Source organism: Anolis carolinensis, chromosome 1, assembly GCF_035594765.1.
Source record: "Anolis carolinensis isolate JA03-04 chromosome 1, rAnoCar3.1.pri, whole genome shotgun sequence".
Taxonomy (NCBI): domain Eukaryota; kingdom Metazoa; phylum Chordata; class Lepidosauria; order Squamata; family Dactyloidae; genus Anolis; species Anolis carolinensis.
In genome coordinates, this window is record NC_085841.1 from 247,185,105 (window position 1) to 247,206,473 (window position 21,369).

Genomic DNA, 21,369 nt, shown 5'->3' on the forward strand with positions numbered 1-21,369 from the left:
GATAATAAGTGAAATGTCTATGGGGAGGAAAGTGAGAGCAAGGTCTTTCTTGGAGGACATGACTGCTGTCATGATTGTTCCCCTGTGAGGCTCAAACATCTTGTAGTGGTTATGGCATGGGAACAGTATAGTAGTGGCCTCAATGCAACATGTTTTATGGGTTCATTTATAGACTGCATCTTCTACGCTGAGTAGCGTCCCCAGAGTAGCTAGCAATATATCTTAAAAACATAAAAACATATTAAGTCGTAAAACAGCCCAATAAAAACAATTCAGCTTCAGCAATATCAGAACACAGCAGCAATAATCAGAACAAAAACTGCATCAAAACAGCAATAATACAAATCAGATTTCACACACATAGCAAAGCAAAGCAAAACAGACCTCTAGGCATCTTAATATGCGAAATGAAGCATGTTGTTATTTGTTTGTTTTATTTGTTGTATTTGTACGGTGCCTTTCTTCCAGAATGGGACAGTTGTTATTGTTATTCTTTCATATCCCAGTTGTTACTGGGTTTTTTTTCATATCCCTCTTTTTCTCCCATGCTGGAATTCAAGGCAGTATACAAATTTAAAACATAAAAAGTGCATTTTAAAAATTGGTTAAAACATGCCAGAATTGTGTAGTCAGTCTATCATATTAGAACAATTTAAAAATCAGTTAAGAGTCAAAACATAAAAGGCAACAACAAAGCACACTATTTAAAGCCAGTGTAGTCAATTTATAAAAGCCCTTTGGAAAAGAAATGTTTTCACTTGCCAATAGAAAGGTAGCAAGTCACTCAGAGTGGCCACCAATAAAGCTGTATCCTTTGTTCCAATTATATTGCTGGTAAAGTAGAGGGAATGAGAAAAGGGCCATCACCAACAAATCTTGGACTCTAGGCAGGGTCATATAGGAAGTTTTGTTCTTGTTCAGTGCCTTCCAAGTTGTTTCTGACTTACGGTAATGATAAAGTAAATCTATCACAAGGTTTTCTGGGGCTGGGAGTGTGTTACTCACCCAGTGGATTTTTGTGTAGAGTAGAGAATCAGTCCCTGATCTCCAATCATAGTTCAGTTCTTAACTTACTTAGGCAATCCCTTATTGTCTGAGTATGATTGTCTTCCAGGTGCAGTGTCCTGCCAGTGGGTACGTAGGTGACTGTAGAGTCCTATTCTTGACCTGCATGTTCTTCCACAGTGGGGACATTGGTTTCCAGGTGGAAGGTGGTCCTGGTTAGGGTTGGCTTGACACGCCTTCCTCTTGGCACATTTTTCCCTTTCACCTTCCATTCGTGTCTCTTCAAATTCCACAGCACTACTGGTCACAGCTGACCTCCAGCTAGAGCACTCAAGGGCCAGGGCTTCTCAGTTCTCAGTGTGTATGCCACAGTTTTTAAGGTTAGCTTTAATCCCTTTTCTAAATCTCTTTTCCTGCCCACCAACATTTTGCTTTTCGTTCTTGAATTGGGAGTATAGTAACTGCTTTGGGAGACAGTGATAGGGCATTCGGACAACATGGCCAGTCCAGCAAAGTTGATGGCATAGGAGCATCGCTTCAGTGCTGGTGGTCTTGGCTTCTTCCAGCATGCTGACATTGGTCTGCCTGTCTTCCTAAGAAATTTGCATGATTTTTTGGAGGCAATGCTGATGGAAATGTGGACCGCCTACAGACGTCACACTCAATCCAACTTTTAAACCACGACACCATTAGGTAACCTAGATCCAAGTAATGTGAGGCTTTAAAGGTGATAACAAGCACTGCATAGCTGAGTAGGATTAATAGGATCTGTTGTGACAGCACAAGTGTTACTGTTTTTTAGCCTGACCTAGAATCCTAGAATTGGAAGAGGCCACAAGGACCATCTAGTCCAACTCCCTGCCATGTAGGAATGCATAATCAAAGCACTCCTAACAGATGGCCATTCAGCCTCTGCTTAAAAACTTCCAGAGAAGGGAAGACCATAGTCCAAGGCAACATATTCCACTGTCAAACAGCTTTAACCATCAGGAAGTTCTTCGTAATGTTTAGGTAGAATCTCTTTTCCTATAATTGGAATCCATTGTTCCATGTCCTAGTCTTTAGAGCAGCAGAAAACAAGCTTGTCCCCTCCTCAGTATGACATCCTATCAAATATTTATATGTGGCTGGCTATCATGTCTTCTTTCATCCATCTCTTCTCCAACCTATGGTGGGATGCATTGACATTGATAGCTGAGCTGCTTACTCAGGGGTGTCCAGTGGACTGAAGAACAGAGCAGTTTGCAGTCTAGTTTCTTCAAATAAAGAAAAAGTGTTAGTTTGGTCAGGATCAAAATCTCACACAATGGGAGAATTGGGATAAGGGTGGTTCCCAAGACATAAGTAAAATGGTAAACACAGTAAGCTGGGATGAAACAAGGGCAAAAATAATGAGAAGGAGAGATACAAGGGGCATCAGATGACAACAAAAGAAAGAGTAGGAGGATAAAGCTTAAGGGAAAAGACAGTAAAATCTTGGAACTGAGGTGGGAAAAGTTTGGTGTTATAGTGGTTGTAAAACTTCAGAGCAATGAAAGTAAGAATGTGGAGTTTGTTAACTCAGTGGTTCTCAACCTGTGGGTCCCCAGGTGTTTTAGCCTACAACTCCCAGAAATCCCAGCCAGTTTACCAGCTGTTAGGATTTCTGGGATTTGAAGGTCAAAACATCTGGGGACCCACAAGTTGAGAACCACTATTTTAACTGATGAATCAAACAGCATGGTGGGATAGTTAAATTACAGGCATCTACATGACACACAGCTTAAACTGTCTTATCAGTTTGAATTCTTTGTGTATTGAGTGAACCTTGAAAGTGTAATGGCAGAAATTGTTTAATGGTTGGTTTAGGTTTGCATAATGTGCATTGGATGGATGAGGACAAGCCATCTTCAGCTGGGCAAGCTACATGCCTCTCTGTGATCAATATCTGTGTCCACTTTAGGGAGGACTACAGCGGGCATGCTTTAGCAAGGTCTTTCACTTACGTTTGTCATATCTGACTTGTGGTAACAACTAAGGGTTTTCAGCTTCTGAGAGTATGTGACTCACTCAAGGTCACCCAGTGGGTTTCCAAGGCCAAATGGGAAACTGAATTCTCTTCTTCGGAATCATAGTCCAACACTCAAACCAGTATACCACATTGGCTCACTCATTTACAGTAGCCCAAGACATGTCTTGAAAAATTACCCAAGGTCATCATTGGCATTGGGTGCCACAGGAAGAAGGAAATTGCTATCAATAGGGAGTTTAATTTTCAACATACAATAAATTCTACAGAACTGCATTTTTTATTTAAAACTGCATATTATTATAGATTTTCACATTGTTTGAATTATTGGCATTTGCTTGTCAGATTTGTGAGTTTTGTGTTTTGGGTACGGAAACATATTCCTTGTGGGTATGAACATCATACGAAAAGTTATTTTCTCCCTTTCTAATTTAAATGTAATTGAATAAGATTTGTTTAGCTTATAAATTGTTAATTCACTCTATTTTGCCTACTTTCCTATCTCTGGATATAAATAAGCTATGGAGGTTGCAAGAACATTCGAGAATGGTAGCAACTGCTCCATGAAGGGATGTATTTTACCATCAGCCCAGACAATGAATATTTCGGAGGAGAGAGGGGATAATTGTTAACTTGGATCTATGTATATGTATTAACTAGGAGCTCCCGGTGGCGCAGTGGGTTAAACCCTAGTGCTGCAGGACTAACAACTTGAAGGTTGGTTTGCTCCAGCTTCCCAGTTTGAATCCAACCTGGGGAGAGCGTGTATGAGCTCCCTCTGTCAGCTCCAGCTCCATGCGGGGACATGAGAGAAGCCTCCCACAAAGATGGTAAAACATCAGGCGTCTCCTGGGCAACATCCTTGCAGACAGCCAATTCTCTCACACCAGAAGCGACTTGCAGTTTCTCAAATCACTCCTGACACACACACAAACCCAGTTAACTAGATTATATTGAAATCCTCAGGCCCCTTACCCAGGTTGTCCACAAGCAGCTGACCCAGAAGCAAGTTTGGTTTGTTTGCCCACTTCTCCATGACATTGTCCCACCTCTTTGTGAGAGCTGTGGCTCCGAAATCTCAGGGAATTGGATGGTGTTGCCATTTCTATTTCTGTAATTACCCTTTTGGATCATTTGGCATGCAACAGTGTCTTTCCTTCTGCCTTGAGGAAGAAAAATAATGCCTCAGGTTGCCCTGTTTGTGATTCCTGGGTGCTCTTGGGGAAGAAAAACCTTGTTTCTGTTCCAGACTTCCATGCTTGAATTCTTATGAGATCAAGTTTTTTTAAAAAAAACTTTCCTAACAGTTGAGGTGTAACTTAATACAATGATGTAATTCCATTTTTTCATCAAGCCCTGGCAGGCAGGGTGGGGGAGGGAAGTCGTTGCAAATTCTGCACAGATGGTACCATGTAGGAGTAATGTGCGCTTCCAGATTTGTTCATGCTCATACTGGTGAGGGTTATTTGTACCAAGACAACAAATGTGGAAAAGGTTTGTTCTCCTTTTTAAAAAATCTTACAAAAAAGAAAAGGACATCTGCTTCTCTTTCTTCTTCTTCAATGTTCTCATTAAAACCATGGCAACATCTCTTCCCCCTTCCTTCTTTGCAGTAGCTATGTGAAATATGTCATCACCAGGTTGGCTCAAAATAATACTGGAGAGTTGAGATGTTCACAAACCCTTTCATATGCCTCCTTCTGAATCTCAAGTGGCTCCATGAATGCTGCCCAAGGAGGAGGGAGAACTGAATCCTTGCGTCCACAAATGCATACACCACCTCCCATCAGTTTAGACCAGGACTTCTTGAACTTTTTCCACTTGTGATCCCTTTCTATTGGAGAAATGTTTACATGACCCCAGGTATTGAGCTAAAGGGACCCCATTTGGGGTTCCGACCCATAGTTTAAGAACCAGTCATTTAGATATATCCATATGGCAGTGAGCACCACTTGTATGTGAGCATTTTGGTTCTTGAGTAGGACCTGTCTTATGCTCAGTATACAGAGCAGATCCAGAGGTGAGAAAAATCCAGCTGTATTTTTCTGGAGCAGGAAATAGAATCCTATGGGGGGGGAATTATTTGGGCATTTTATCAGTTTTGCTATGTTAAGAGTACAAACTTACAGTTTCTGTGAAGGTTCCTAAGAGACCACAGGCTTTTCTGGATTTATGTCTTTGATGTCTTAACGTTCCAGTTCATCTTGGAGCTTCATTGTTATTAGAGATAGGAAAGAGTTGGATCATAGGATTGTAGGGAGGAGGAAATCATGCCTATTAGAATACTGTCCCCTTGCAAAAGACTTTTTTTCAGTCTCCATATTTCTAGCATTGGTTTAGCATAGTGGTTCCCAATGTTTGTTTGTTTTTAACCAGGGACCACTTTGACCAGGGACTACTCTCCAACTTTAGTACCAAAAGAGTTACGAATCTGTTTTTGGTCAACTTTAGATTCGGTTTGGTTATTTGGGGTGCTGATTCAGAAAATTGCATTGTATAGACCACATCAGCTCTAGTTTCTGATACAGAACATATCATCCAGTAGTCGCCGTCTGCTCACCCACAGAAAACCATATTTACATTGATGTGGGCTATTCAATGCAATTTTCTGAATCAGCACCCCAAATAACCGCAGGAACAGGCCTGAAACGAAGACGCCAAGATGCCCCCACTTCCAGGCACCACATGGAACGGCTCCACTCAGGGGGAGGGAAGGGGAGGAGAAGCAGCAGTCAGGAGGCTTGTTGTCGGAGCTTTCGTGGGTGGTCAGCCCCTCCCCTCTCGACATCCCTGTTGTCGAGGGTTTTCACGAGTGCAGTTGCTCTCCTTGCAATGATGTAACAGTGAGGCTCCAGACCACATTTTAGTGCCTGGGGACCATTGGTGGTCCATGGACCACAGGTTGGGAACCACTGGTTTAGTATTTAGAGATTCAGGTTGAGTAATCAAAATATTTGGAACCAAAGTATTTTAGATTTTGTAGGGATTTGGGATGGTGGTTGGAATATCAGTATTTGCATATGTGTACATAATGAGATATTTGATGGGACACAAGCTAAAACATGACATTTACTTATGTTTCATAGCCACACATAGCCTGAAGGTAATTTTATACAATATTTTTAATAATTATGATGCATGAAACAAAGTTTATGCCCATTGAACGATCAGAAAGCAAAAGTGTGATATGTAGACAATTTTGGAGTATACCACATTTAAGAATTCAGTATGTTCTAGCGTTAGAGTTTAAACACCCAAAGAAGAGGCATAGTTACCAAGGAAATGTGAATATAAATACGAGAGTTCTACATATGAACCATTTTCATTGTCTTGTAGAATCATAGAAGAATAGAGTTGGAAGAGACCGCACGGACCATCTAGTCCAGCCCCCTGCCATGCAGGAAAAGTACAATCAAAGCATCCCCAGCAGATGGCCATCCAGCCTCTGTTTAGAAGCATCCAGGGAAGGAGCTTCTACCAGACTCCGAGGCAGAGAGTTCCACTGCTGAACAGCTCTTACAGTCAGGAAGTTCTTCCTAATATTCAGGTGGAATTTCCTTTCCTGTCATTTGAACCCATTGAGTCCTAGTTTCCAGGGGAGCAAAAAAGAAGCCTGCTCCCTCCTCCTTATGACAACCCTTTCAAATGTTTAAACATAGCTATCATGTCTCCTTTCAACCTTCTCTTCTGCTGGCTAAACATACCCAGCTCTTTAAGCCGTTCCTCATAGGGCATGGTCTCCAGATCTCTGATCATCTTAGTCACCCTCCTATGGACACTTTCCAGCTTGTCAACAGTTCTCTTAAATTGTGGTGCCCAGAATAGGACACAGTATTCGAAGTCTCACTCTCTGAAATGCTAGAAATCCAGAGAAGGAAAATAAATGATTCATGGCAGAATTCTAATATGGGGACAAATGGCCAATTTTTTCCACACACACACCATATGTAGCAATGCTCCTATTGGAACAGGAGGCACGTGAATTTTAGGACTGATTGCAGATCTTGAAACTGGACCCTTCCATTTCTGCTGTCTGATTTTGTTTTCCTAAAGCTGGCCCAATTAGTTTCTTGGGCATTTTTGATAGTCCTATATCCAAAACACTTCAGCCCAGTTCTAGAACTAAATAAAATGATAGTTTGTCATTTTCCTACCTAAGACGCTTTAACTCAAACATCAAACCTTATGAACATCTTCAAAATTCAAGAGGAGGTTTTACAACAAATCACTCTTCATATAGAAAAGGTTTATGGGGAAATTTCCTTTTTAAAACAGCAGAGTCAAATGTAAAGGGGAGGTTATTTGAGGGGAAAGCAAGAGAGAAATAATACCAAATAAAATCAGTTAGGTCAAGCATAGACAGTACAGAAAACACGATGAGAACATTCTGGCCTCTGATTAAAGTATTTGGAAGGCCCTTGAGGCATGTTCACACTTTACTGGAAGCTCTATTTAGTACAAACTGAACTTTGAGGGGACTGTCTGTGGTCTTGTCCAAGCATACAGTACCCCACATTTCTGACCTTAGTGGCCAAGCCAGGAAATCAAAAAATTATATAGCAGCTGACTGACCATAAAGGACCTTTCTAGCTCTAGACTTGAATTAGACATTTCTTTGCCGGCTGTTCAAAATGATTTTTTTTTCATATCAAAAGCATTGCATAAACTATTATAAAACTGATAAAAAAATAGAAGGGGCACAAGAGGCTAAATATCTTTTGACCAAAAACGGGCAACAGTGACCACATTGTCTGTAGCCTCAAACAATTCTTCCTCTGTACATGAGGCAGGACATTGCGGACAAGCATACAGATGCGGAGTTGTCTGTTCTGCTCCCAGTCACACAAGGTGGAGGATCCTTTTAGGTAGTGCCATTTTGCCAGGTTGTCTTTAGATCTGCCCACTCCGCTTCTCAGTCTATTTAGGGACTTTCAAGATGCCCATTCTTGGTTTGCCCCTGGAGGCAGACCCTTGTGGGGGGGGGCCATCCAGTTGGAATTGCCTGGTTTAGCTGCCCAGAGGGATGCCCTCACTGTTGCTGGGGGGACATCAAGAGGAATGGTGGTTCTCATGAAGCTTTCCCTTTATTTGAGTCTACTGGGAGGAGACTGATAGCCATGCAGTGGATGGCTTTCACAATGTTCAACCTTATTTCTCTCGCAGTTAGCAGCAACTTCCCATCGCACATCGGGAGGGGGGGCAATGCCAGCTGGCTTGTAGAGTTTTTCAACAGGTGTAGGTTTAAGACATCCTGTGATTATTCTGCATGTTTCATTCAATGCTATGGTCACCTGCTTTGCATGGGCTGACTTATGCCAAACAGGGCAGGCATACTCAGCAGTTGAGCAAGACAAGGTCAGGGCTAATGTTCTTATTAATTTTGGGTCTGTACCCCATTCGTTGCCAATAAGTTTCCGCAGGATGTTATTGCGTGCAGCTACTTTGTGCTTGGTGTTCATGCAGTGTTTCCTATATGTTATATGACGGGGGGGGGGGCTTGTACTCACAGAGAAAGACATTTTATTTATCATAGAATCATAGAATCGGAAGAGACCTTGTGGGCCATCCAGTTCAACCCCCTGCCAAGAAGCAGGAAAATCGCATTCAAGGCATAGGCAGACTTTTAGTTTTTACACTAGCTTATTTGCTAGGGTGGGTTCAGCCAAGTAAGTACTGTTTGATTGTTGCATTGATACAATTCAATTATTATTGTGTTCCATCTGTTTTCATTTTTCAGATTATTTTCTATAATTTATCAATATTTTATAGTTGTTAACAACTTTAAATGCTATTTTTAGCACACAAAAAAGGATTGAACATATATTTAGCAAAAAGATGACTTTTTCACATTATTAGCAAAAAGATATGACATCACAAGGTTCTCCTAATGGTAGTGGGTCAGAGAAAAGGGGAAGTCATAGGAAGGAAGGAGCAAGCTTGTTTTCTGCTGCCCTGGAGACTAGAATGTGGAACAGTTGCTTCAAACTACAGGAAAGGAGATTCCACTGGAACATTAGGAAGAACTTTAAACTGTGAGAGCTGTTCAGCAGTGGAAATCTCTGCCCTGGAGTGTGGTGAAGGCTCTTTCTTTGGAGGATTTTAAGCAGAGACTGGGTGGCAATCTGTCAGGGGTGCTTTGAATGTGGTTTCCCAGCTTCTTGGCAGGGAGTTGGACTGGATGGCCCACGAGGTCTCTTCTGATTCTATTATTCTAAAGCTCTTAAACCCCAAGCCAGCACATATTGGAGAATATTTGTAGTTATGTGTCTTCACTTATGTCAAGCCTATCCTAAGGATTTCTAGGCAAGATATTTTCAGAATGTGGTTTGTCATTATCTTCCTCTGAGGCTGAATGTGACTTACCCCATATCTAGAGGTTTCCATTGTTAAATGGCGATTTGAACCCTGATCTCCTAGACTTCTCACTAAGACTGATTGTCTGATTTGATCCTAAGTCCTATAGTTTATCACTAACTCTTTGTTCCCAGAAAGGGACCAGTAGTCAGCGAAGCTTTCACCCAATTACTCAATTCTAAATTGGCCAAAGCCATCTTGAACCTCTTCTAACTGCCCTAGTAGGATGCATTCTTAGTTTTCTTTCTGTTGTTCATACTGTATCTCACACTAGAGAGAATTTTCTTGAAATTAATTTCTTAATGTGAATTATTACAATCTGATCTTAGGCCAATGTACTATTAGACAGCATGTTCAGTCAAATACAGCATACATGTTTCTGTTTTCCTACCATTAAGCACAATGCACCTAGGCACAAAGCATAAATAATCCTGCTTAGCTTTACATTCACCGTGGGGTAAAAGTGATTATCATCATGACATCTACCAGAGAGTTTTAAGTCTGTGCTATTCAGGCTATACGCATCTCAGCAACGCATAATCTGACATCATAGAAGAGTGCCACAAGACTGCTAGGTGAAGAATAAGCAAATATTGTGTTACAATCTACCATATTTACTGAAAGAACCGCTCTTTTTCTAGTCCATGTTCAGTATCATCTTGAAAAAAATAGGGAAACACATATTTGATATCAGTTAGTGAGCCGGTGAAGCAAGATGTGGCTTCTCATTTCCTCCCCCCCTCCTAATCTGGCAAAACTGTTTTTAATTAAGCATTTGGGATTTGAATGATTAAATAACAGCGCATATTCTGTCTCCTCTTGTTCCCTAGCTAATGCGCCTGCCAGACCATTATTGACCTGTTTTTAAGAGAGTGAAAGTGAAATGTGAATTTATTACAAATATGTGGCAAAGAATTTAAGATTGTCCCATGCCAAATCTTAAAATAGTGCATATGGGATGTCAGGCCATCTCATTATCAGTGGGGATATATTAGTATGCTAACAGAGAAATACTGCTTGCTGCCAAAGTCTTTTAAGCAATGTTTTTGAAGAATGTTTTATCACAACTTCTTTTAAGATTTTTTAATTTACTACTTCACATGCTCTCTGTGTTTAGGACTGCATTTATTGAGAACTAGTTTTGTAGTTATTTGAACACATGAGATCCTAAAGAGGTAATGTTATGGCCAAGATTAACATGACAGTGTAATATGCTGTGCATACATGCCTTCAAGTCACTTGTCGACTAATGGTGATCTCATGTATTTCATAGGGCTTTCTTAGCCAAGGAATACTTACAGGAATACTTTCTCTGAAATATAACCTACAGTAGATATGACCAACCTTTTGGCTTCCCTGGTCCACATTAGAGGAAGAAGAATTGACTTTGGCCACACAGAAATATACTAACACTAATGATAACTGATAGGCAAAAAAAAAAAAAGTCTGTGCAGAATTTATGGTATCTGCCACCGCAGATAAGCAAAGACAGATCCTCACATCATAATCCTAATTATGTGCTGCCCCATTCGGAGGGTATTTTAAAATTGTTGAGCAGTTCATCTGGCTGAACTGCTTGCAATTATAATATGCATTACAGCTAATACTCCAATATTTGTAAATGTAACATCCTCTGATTATTCCATTCCATTTTGTTGTTGTCTATAAAGTCCATGCTCGAAAATCATGCAATTGGGTTATTAAAAATATAATGTTTTAAGTAAGTTCATAATTTTGTATTGGACTGCATTCATAGGTGTCCTGGGCTGCATGCAGTCCATAGGCCACGGGTTGTACAAGCTTGACGTACAGTATTTGATATTTGTTGTTTGTCTCTCAGCCATGTCCTAGGCAGGGTCTACCTTGCTTAGCTTCCAAGAACTGACAGGAGTGCATTGTCATTTTTGTGTGCCTTTAAGTTATCAACTCTAAGGCAACTCTATTTATTTTATTTATTATTTATTTATTTACAGCATTTATATTCCGCCCTTCGCACCCCAAAGGGGACTCAGGGCGGATCACATTACACATATAGGCAAACATTCAATGCCTTGACATAGAACAAAAACAAGACAAATGCAGGCTCCGAGCTGGCCTCGAACTCATGACCTCTTGGTCAGAGTGATTGTTCTCAGCTGGCTGCTCACCAGCTTGTGCCACAGCCCGGACCCATAATGTTTTCTTGGCAAGATTTGTTTGGAGAGAGTTTGCTGAAAAAGTGTGACTTGCCCAAAATTACCCATGGCTGAGTGGGGATTTGAGCCTTGGTCTCCAAAGTCATAGTCCAACACTCAAGCCACTACTTTACTCCTCCTAGTGCAATGTAGTAGGTCTTAAATTGTTGGAGACATTGCACACACAATCCACAGGCACACAATTAAATTCATTAAAACAAATTAATGTGTTGATTACATATTGAATTTAGACAGTGAATAGTTGAGATACAAGCACACATGTATCTGGTGTTTGCTATCATGTCAGCTTTGACTTATGGCAACTGTATGAATGAAATATTTTGGGGGGTTTTGGAATTTGGATAGAAAAGCCCATTTGTATAGGTGCCCATTTCCATAAGTAGCGGACGGAAACTGGGCCATACGAATTATATAAATAGGAACAGTAAGTAATTCCATACAAATGCACAAGACTAGTAAATAAGACATTTCCCTAGATTTCCCAGTGCTTTTTGGAAGTTTGGTCTAGAGCAGCCCAAGATGATGAACTCATAAGACCATTAATGCGTATATACTCAAGAGCCATGTGTTCTCAGAAGGAACTTGCCAATTTCCAGGGATTGTACTAAAATGAAAGAAAGGGTGTGTGTGTGTGTGTGTGTGTGTGTGTGTGTGTGTGTGTGTGTGTGTGTGTGTGTGTGTGTATGTGTATGTATGTGTATATATATATATATATATATATATATATATATATATATATATTAAAGTCCAAACCATTTCCTCCTTGTTTGGATTAGTTTTCTTTCTATTATATCTCCACAGGCAGGCAGCGATCCTTATGTGTATCTGATTTCTTTCTGCTGCATACCTAATTCACATTCATTGTTTCCATGATTACATGAGGAAAGCATTTCTCGCTTCAGCAGTAAAACATTTTTTTTGAAAGAATAAAGAACAAAGTAGGCACTTAAAGAGTCTCCATAGACACAAATAATAAGTAATGGAACATTTTTAAAAAAAAATAGGGCAAGATTCAACTAAGTACTTATTTCAACAAGAGAGGTGAAAACTTCTTCCCCCTATTATTGAGAGATACAGGATTGAAGAAATTCGATATAAGAAGCAGTGTGATGTATTTCCTAGAAGCATTAGACCAGCCATATGAGGACTTCAAATTCAAGCTTGGCTATGAAAATCACTGGGTTGCTTTAGACAAGGTGTAGTCACTTAACTAACCTAGTGAGAGGATTGGACCTATGTAGATACTATGTATAGTAAAGGTAAAGGTTTCCCCTGACGTTAAGTCCAGTCGTGTCTGACTCTGGGAGTTGGTGCTCTTCTAAGCTGAAGAGCCGGCGTTGTCTGTAGACACCTCCAAGATCATGTGGCCGGCATGGCTGCATGGAGCGCCATTACCTTCCCGCTAGAGGGGTGTACCTATTGATCTATTCACATTTGCATGTTTTCAAACTGCTAGGTTGGCAGAAGCTGGAGCTAACAGCGGGTGCTCACTCCGCTCCCCGGATTCAAACCTGTGACCTTTCGGTCTGCAAGTTCAGCAGCTCAGCGCTTTAACACACTGCGCCATTGGGGGCTCCAGATACTATGTATACCCATGTATAAATTGACCTCATGTATAAGTCAAAGGCAGGTTTGGGGGCCAAAATTGTGGATTTTGATATGACTTCACAGGTCATTCTGCAGAAAGGGAAAAGCACCAGTGCCACCTCAGGACCTGCCATCTCCCTCCCCATGCATTCAAAAAGGCCAGAAGAGTAGCTGTGGCAGAAAAAATAGGGATATTGGTGCTTCTTTTAAGGTTTGCCAGGATGGACTAAGCTCTTGCCTTTCACTACTATACTCATGGAAGGGACAGTTCTTTTTTTGATAGGAGTCATGGTACAGTACTCGTATTAGCCCATGAATAAGTTGGCCTGGTTTTTGGGGTTGATTTTTTGAATTCAATTTATACATTTACACAGGGTATATCCTGAATGCTTTGGAGGAGGATTGTAATGTGAATATGCTGAAAACACAGAAACAATTATGGGACAATCAGCTCCTTCAGTATTTTTCCACTGAGAGATAGAAATCCCCAAGATGGAAAACTAATACACTACTTAAGACTCGATAGCTGTGCATGTTACTATGAGCTGGCTAGCCTTTCCGCCCGTTCTTTGCACCAGATTATGTCATCTGGGCAAAGAGTAGCAGAGGTGGAAACCTCCCTGGTGCATTAAATTGCAACCAATGCTCTCAGTATCAATGGAGACAATCTGTAGAAACTCATTGTTGTTGAGTTTTATTTACAGTGGAGTATATTGCTCAGCAATCTATTCCTAAAGCAGTATTCCAACTTAAATCTCGATTTTTTATCTCTTTGTTAACAATGTAAAGAATGTTGTGCCCTAAAGGATATTTGATAACTTATCATTAGTTATTCCCTTTCCATGGGACAATAGCATTCCTCATGACTTCCTCCTGCCAGCCCTGGAAAGTCTACTGACAGTCTTAGCCTTGCTAATTAACCTATGAATATGAGTGGGAAAAGGGCATCTTACTCTTTGCTCAACGCTTTCCTGTTGTTATGGAAAGTTTTCAGCCCAGCAACACTCCGCTCTTGCCTACCGAAGTATAATACAGTGACGTAGGTTTTATTTGCTGAGACTATAATTCTGTGTTTCCTGAAATAACTGTTCAAGCATTTCTGAAGAAGCAAACACCTTTTGCTGTCTTGTTGAGTTCACATGCTGTATTTCATATTACAGTAGAGTCTCGCTTATCCAACCTTCGCTTATCCAATGTTCTGTATTATCCAACGCAGTCTGCCTTTTAGTAGTCAATATTTTTGTAGTCAATTTTTCAATACATTGTGAAATTTTGGCTCTAAATTCGTAAATACAGTAATTATTGCATAATGTTATCGTGTATTGAACTGCTTTTTCTGTCCATTTGTGGTGCTTAATTTGTAAAATCATAATGTTATTTGAGGTTTAATAGGCTTTTCCTTAATCCCTCCTTATTATCCAACATTTTTGCTTATCCAATGTTCTGCCGGCCGGTTTATATTGGATAAGTGAGACTCTACTGTACTTGTATGTACACATGCATCAGATTATTTTAGAAGGGATGCAGAATAGCTTTGGTATGTAGTTCTGGCTCCTTCACAGGAGATTAACTCTCCCCCTCCCCCAAAATAAGGAATCATAAAATGAGGCTAATAATTGCATCATATAAGTAGCTTCAAAGGGGTTAAACAATCTGACAATGTGCACAGGATCATTTAGAAAAGTGTTTTCATTTCAGATACCCAATTTGCTTTGGGGAATTCAGAAATGACCAACACACATGATTATGCTCGGCTTAAGATTCCGATATGAAATAGCAGAAGGGACAATCAATCAGGCCTGTAGCGAGGGGGCGGTTTTAGGGGTTCAACCCCCCCCCCCCGAAATTTTTCAGGTTATAAAAAAACCTGGTTTACTCATTAATTTTAACTGGTTAACCAAATCCCCATGCTGAGTCTATGAGACACAAAACATTAAGAGTCCCTCCAGGCACTATCTCAAGCAGATTTTGACAGGTTTGTAGCGGAGAGGGGTGTGTGCTAGGGGTTAAACCCCGCCCCCAAATTTTCAAACCCCCCCTCCCGAAATTTTTTTCTGGCTACGGCCCTGCAATCAATTGCACTCATACATGCCCCACCTCTTTTTGTGGTCCCTGAAGTTCCCCCCATCTATCAGTCTTTTTGTTGAAACGTGGAAAATAATGCTTCAGGAAATAAGAGTTTCTTTTAAACTAAGCTACATGGTTTCCATGCCCTTCTTCCTGCTAAAAGAATAACAAGAATAGAAAAAATAGTTATATAAATACTGTGTTGGTAAAAAAAAAAACCTCTAAAATCAGGACAATAAATAAAAAACAACACTCAGAAAACATGAATTCTAGACATGAAACCATCACGGCCAGCTAACACCTCCCAATAAAGGATTACCCCTGGCAGGAATCAGCCAGGTTTTGAAGCTGCAAGGCCATTCAATGCTAATCAAGGTGATGAACTGCAACATTCACACTTGCCTCCAACAGACAAGAGTTCTTTCTCCCACCCTGGACCTTCCACAGATACATAAACCTCCCTTGCCTAGTTTCCAATATACCTCACAACCTCTGCCATGGTTGTGGCAGAATGGATTCCTGCCATGGTTGTGGGGAAAACGTCATGAGAGAATGCTTCTGGAACATGGCGATACTGCCCGGAAAACTCACAGCAACCCTATATAAATACTATTTCTATGTAGGTAGTGCTGTTTCCTGAGCAGAAAATTCTGTCATTATGCTCAAAAAAGTGAATTTTGTGCAGATGTCCAAGAATGCATTGAAACTCTGAAAACTGCCATTTCTGAAGAGCTTTTTAAAAACTATGTTTTAACTTTGTATTGTATGGTTTTATTCTGTTGTAAGCCGCCTCGAGCCCACTTGCAAAGAAAGGCCGGGTAAAAATACCTTAAATCAAGAAATAAGAACAATACCCCTAATAGTCACTTTCGGATCGATAATCAACAAAACTAGCCCCTTCTTCCCTGGACTCTTTCCATATCCATCTGTCTTTTGTGTTCCCTGAGGAAGACAAAGAGGATCTGTGGCAACTAATCATGAGAGCTATGTATTGCTTGAATAGAAGAGAAAATATTCTCTGAACACCAGTTACTAAGGGAACCTTAGAGACAAGGTGCTTTCTGTAGTGTTCCATAGCCAATGGACTGAGCAGTGAGCAAGTCAACTGAATATGCCTTTAGTCCAATTCAGCATGGCTCTTCTCGAGCTGTGGTTTGAAACCATTATGCTTTGTAATATAGTGTGAAGTAGGCAGTGTGTAGGCTCTTATCGTTGGACTGCAGTTCCCATTGTCCCAGCCAGTATGGTCAGTAGTGAGAGTTGATTAGGTACTTGGAGTAACAAGCCTCCCTGCATCCAGTACATGCACTTTGCTTATGAGGGATGTCACTGTTGTTCTTGTTCTGGAAGGAAGCTCTGGAACAAGAGAAAACAACCACATCTGATTCAGGGGCTCACTTTCTGCCCCAGGACCTTTGGGGCGGGGGCACACATTATACTGGAAAACATCCCCCCAAGAAAACTCTGAACTGGCAAAAAGAAATTAATTTTCATTTCAATGCTCTTCCACACAGTCATATAACCCAGAATATCAAGGCAGAAAATCCCACAATATCTGCTTTGAACTGGAATATCTGAGTCCACACTGCCATATATTCCAGTTCAAATCGATAACGTGGGATTTTATTCAGTTGTGTGGAAGGGGCTAAATTTATCAGCTCCCAAGAAGAGACATGTGCATGTAGCCCTGTCATTGCTGTTTTCTTATGAGAATACTACGGTATATGTGTTTCATCCCACCCCTGTTTTAGTCTACAACTTCCAAATGCCCCTTGTGGCTGGTGTTCACGAGTTAATAATGCATGATCAGAACAAAACATATGAAAGCCATCACAATGACGAAAACTGCCATAGTATGTCATCTCAGGTTTAATCCTGAACACATTTCAACACTTCCAAATCAGTATAATTCATGCTTAATTCAATGTAAACTCAGGATTTCCATATTAATGTCCAGTGTCTCTTACACAGCACTCAGCTATATCACTTTGATATAGCTGTGGATCCATCCTGTTAAAGGGGTATCAAACTGCTATAGTTGTGTGGTGTGAAAGAGTCAAGGCTTATGGCTACAGGTGAAAGAAACGGAGGCTGGCCCAGGGGCTGGTAGCTGTTGTGTAAATAGGAGAACTTTCACAGAAGCACCAATATAACCCTAGCAGCTGTTTAGTGGGTTGTGTGTGTGTTTCCTGAGAGTTTCATAACAGGATTAAGCAATTTCAACGTCACACACACATTGCCATGGATACTGTAAATCATTGTCGTGTGCAGCTTCTCAGTTAAGGAGACTTTCTCGATGTAGACACCTCTTCCAGATACCTTTTTCTCCCTTTGGCAAAACAAGACATTTTGGTGCTGAGCTTCGTAATCCTTTTTTAAAATGCCTGGCTTCCTTGCTAACTTGATCCAGGAAAGGAAAACAAAATTTTCACATTTGACTTCTTCCTATTTCTATTGCCAGACTTGAATCAGGCTTGACTTGCAGAGAGAACCAGAAAGATCCAGTCTTTGAACAGACTTTGAAATGGTAGCAGGAGTGCTACAACTGTGTCTGGCTGGTCAGTGTACTGAGGCTCAAATTCAGATAATACAGAAGTAGTTTTAGTCCAATACAGGGCAATGTTTACTTTTCTGGGTAATGTTGAACTCCACTTACTATTAATCCTAGTCAGTCGGACTTATGGTTCACCAACATCTGGAAGTTCAAAGGTTTCCTACCCCCCCCCCCCCAATACCGGTGAGAGGCCATCCATAACCAATTAAGTGCCATTCAGAGTACTTTGGAGACACAAAGGACTGATCATAATTTGAAGGTTCTCATTGAACTTTCTTTATCAGTATTGGCAGCCTTACTGGTATAGAGTTACTTTTCTTAATAGTTCAGGCTGAGGGATTAGCTATGGTCTGAAATGAACACCCTTACATCAATGATTTGATAACCTCTCAGTTTGATTACTGCAATGTGCGGTATCAGAGGCTATTGTTGGAAGTGGTCCATGAATATTTATTAGTCAACGAGATGGTGCAAGATTGCTAACAGGGACTAAATGAGACAAACATGTGCCTCTAGTAGTACTTTATTATCTTCACTGGCTTCCAAACAATAATACGTCCAGACCTCTCAAGTCCAAAACCTTATCATTTAGTTTTAGGATCAGTAAGTAACAACCCCAAGGGTCTCAAAAGGCTTTCTGTTATGTATGGAGTAAAAATGAAGGTACATATCTTGGAAGACTTCCCAGAGTGTGTGGATAGCTAGCCTTGCAAATAAAATCCATTTGGGTTGTTGTGTGTTTTTCGGGCTGTATGGCCATGTTCCAGAAGTATTCTCTCTTGACGTTTCACCTACATCTATGGCAGCCATCCTCACAACCTCTGAAGATGCCCGCCATAGATGTAGGTGAAACGTCAGGAGAGAATACTCCTGGATCATGGCCATACAGCCCAAAAAACCCCACAACAACCCAGTGATTCCAGCCATGAAAGCCTTTGACAGCACAAAATCCATTTGAATGTTACATTGCCTCCTTTCCCTTGTTTTTATTATGTAACTTGCAATCATTTCCAACATAGGTTGATATTGTGTAATTTCACGTTGTTTCCAATTTATATCAATCACAAAACAGGGATTAACCTCGGTGGCGCAGCAGATTAAACCACTGAGCTGCTGAACTTGCTGATCGAAAGGTCGGCAGTTTGAATCCAGGGAGCAGAGTAAGCTCCTGCTGTTAGCCCCAGCTTCAGCCAACCTAGCAGTTCGAAAACATGCAAAATATGAGTAAATCAATAGGTACCACTCTGACGGGAAGGTAATGGCACTCCATGTAATCATGCAGGCTGCATGACCTTGGAGGTGTCTACAGAAATGCCAGCTCTTCCACTTAGAAATGGAAATGAGCACCATCCCCCAGAGTCGGACATGACTAGTCTTAATGTCAGTAGAAAACCTTCACCTAAAACAAAGGTATGACAAGATTTCTTCAGAGGAAGTTTCCCTTTGCTTTCCTCTGAGGCCTAGAGGATGTGACTTGCTCAATGTCATGTAGTGGATTTTCATGGCTAAGTGAGATTTGAATCCTGGGCTCCAGTGTCTTGGTCTGATGTCCAGACAACTATACTGTGCTGGCTTTCTGTACCAGTGTAGTATATAAAGGAAATGATCAAGCTAATCAAACCAGAATAAAATACATTACTGCAATTTAAAGAAGAAAAATTTGAAAACACATTTTGAAATAATTACAATGGGAACCTCGTGGGACTTTGTTTAAAATGTCATATTGCCTTTGCTATATTGTTTTGCTGCTTCTTTGACTTTAAATCGATGTGGCACTTACTGTAGCCAATGTATAATCTGATAAGACTTCTCTTTCCTTCCTAGGTCTGAATTGTTGGCACCATGGCTACAAGTGCTGTTCCCAGTGAAAACCTTCCTACATATAAACTGGTGGTGGTTGGAGATGGGGGCGTGGGAAAGAGTGCCCTCACCATTCAGTTCTTTCAGAAGATATTTGTGCCAGATTATGATCCCACCATTGAAGATTCATACCTGAAGCATACAGAAATAGATGGGCAATGGGCAATTCTGGATGGTGAGTTATATGTTGTTGTGTTCCTTCAACTTATGGTGACTCTAGGGCAGGCATGGGCAAACTTCGGCTCTCCAGATGTTTTGGACTTCAACTCCCACAATTCCTAACAGCCTAGCGGCTGTTAGGAATTGTGGGAGTTGAAGTTCAAAACACCTGGAAAGCTGAAGTTTAGGGCAATTGTTCTCAAACTTTTAAAGCTGCGGAGCCCTTTTTGAAGGAAAAATTTCTCATGGAGCCCAAAGAAGTTTTTGCATACAAGGGCTGCATTGCATTTTGAAATTTGACAGATTGGCCAAGCCAGTGGCAGATGGATGGAGAATGTTTGTGTGAACTAATTTAAATAAACATGAACAAATTCCTATGCACACTGCACATATCTTGTTTATAGTGCAAAAAGAAAGAAAGAACAATACAATATTTTTAATGAAGAACAATTTAATCAACATAAACTTAACAGTATTTCAGTGAAAAACCCCAAGGGCCATCCAGTCCAAACCTCTTCTTTCATGCAGGAAAAGCACCCATAACAGAAGGCCATCCAGCCCTTGAAATAATAATACTAATAATAAAAATAATTTTAAAAACCCAGGGACACCCAGTCCTACCTCGTTCTGCCATGCAGCAAAAGCACATTGAAAGTTCCTCCAACAGATGACATTTTAAAATGTCAGCCCTTGAAATAATAGTAATAATAATAATAATAATAATAATAATTTTAAAAAATAGAAACTCCAGGGGTTATACTCATAGGTTGCGCCAGTGGGTTAAACCCTTGTGCCCCCCATGGCGCAGTGGATTAAGCCCTAGTGCCCCCCATGGCGCAGTGGATTAAGCCCTAGTGCTGGCAGGACTGATGACTTGTAAGTTGGGTTGCTGACCAGAAAGTTGCTGGTTCGAATCCAACCCAGGGAGAGCGCAGATGAACTCCCTTTATCAGCTTCAGCTCCATGTGGGGACATGAGAGAAGCCTCCCACAAGGATGGTAAAAACATCAAAACATTCAGGCATCCCCTGGGCAATGTCCTTGCAGATGGCCAATTCTCTTACACCAGAAGTGACTTGCAGTTTCTCAAGTCACTCCTGACATGAAAAAAAGCAGCGGCAGTGTGGAGCTGACATAGGCCATGGTAGCCGGGCTCCACAAGCCACATACTTCCTAGGGAGGGGCGAGAGGGCCCCACAGAGCACAGTTTGAGAACCACTGCTCTAGGGTGACCCTATCACAAGACTTCATTTACAAGATTTGTTCAGAGATTGTTTGTCACTAATTTTCTCTTAAGGTGAGAATGTGTGGCTTGCTCATAGTCACCCAGTGGGATTTGAACCCTGGTCTCCCATGGTCCTAGTCCAGCACTCAAGCCACTACATCACGCTGACACACTCCATTCAGTTTACTTTCTGTATATAGATTCCCTACTCAGACAGTAAGATAGACGCTTTTGAACTGTGTTGTTGGAGGAAAATTCCAAGAGTGCCTTGGACCGCAAGAAGATCCAACCAGTCCATACTCCAGGAAATAATGCCCAGCTGCTCACTGGAGGGAAGGATATTAGAGGCAAAGATG

The 21,369-nt window shown here is 41.0% G+C and overlaps 1 protein-coding gene across 2 annotated transcripts in view; it reads left to right on the forward strand.

Moving 5' to 3' along the window:
• Positions 1 to 21,369, forward strand: part of mras (muscle RAS oncogene homolog) — a 60,185-nt gene that overhangs the window by 19,285 nt on the left and 19,531 nt on the right. For both annotated transcript variants that reach the window (XM_008109975.3, XM_003214919.4), the window contains exon 2: positions 19,595 to 19,805. In XM_008109975.3, the coding sequence (XP_008108182.1) occupies positions 19,613 to 19,805 (193 nt within the window). In that variant the 5' untranslated portion in view covers positions 19,595 to 19,612. The remainder of the gene's footprint in view (positions 1 to 19,594; positions 19,806 to 21,369) is intronic.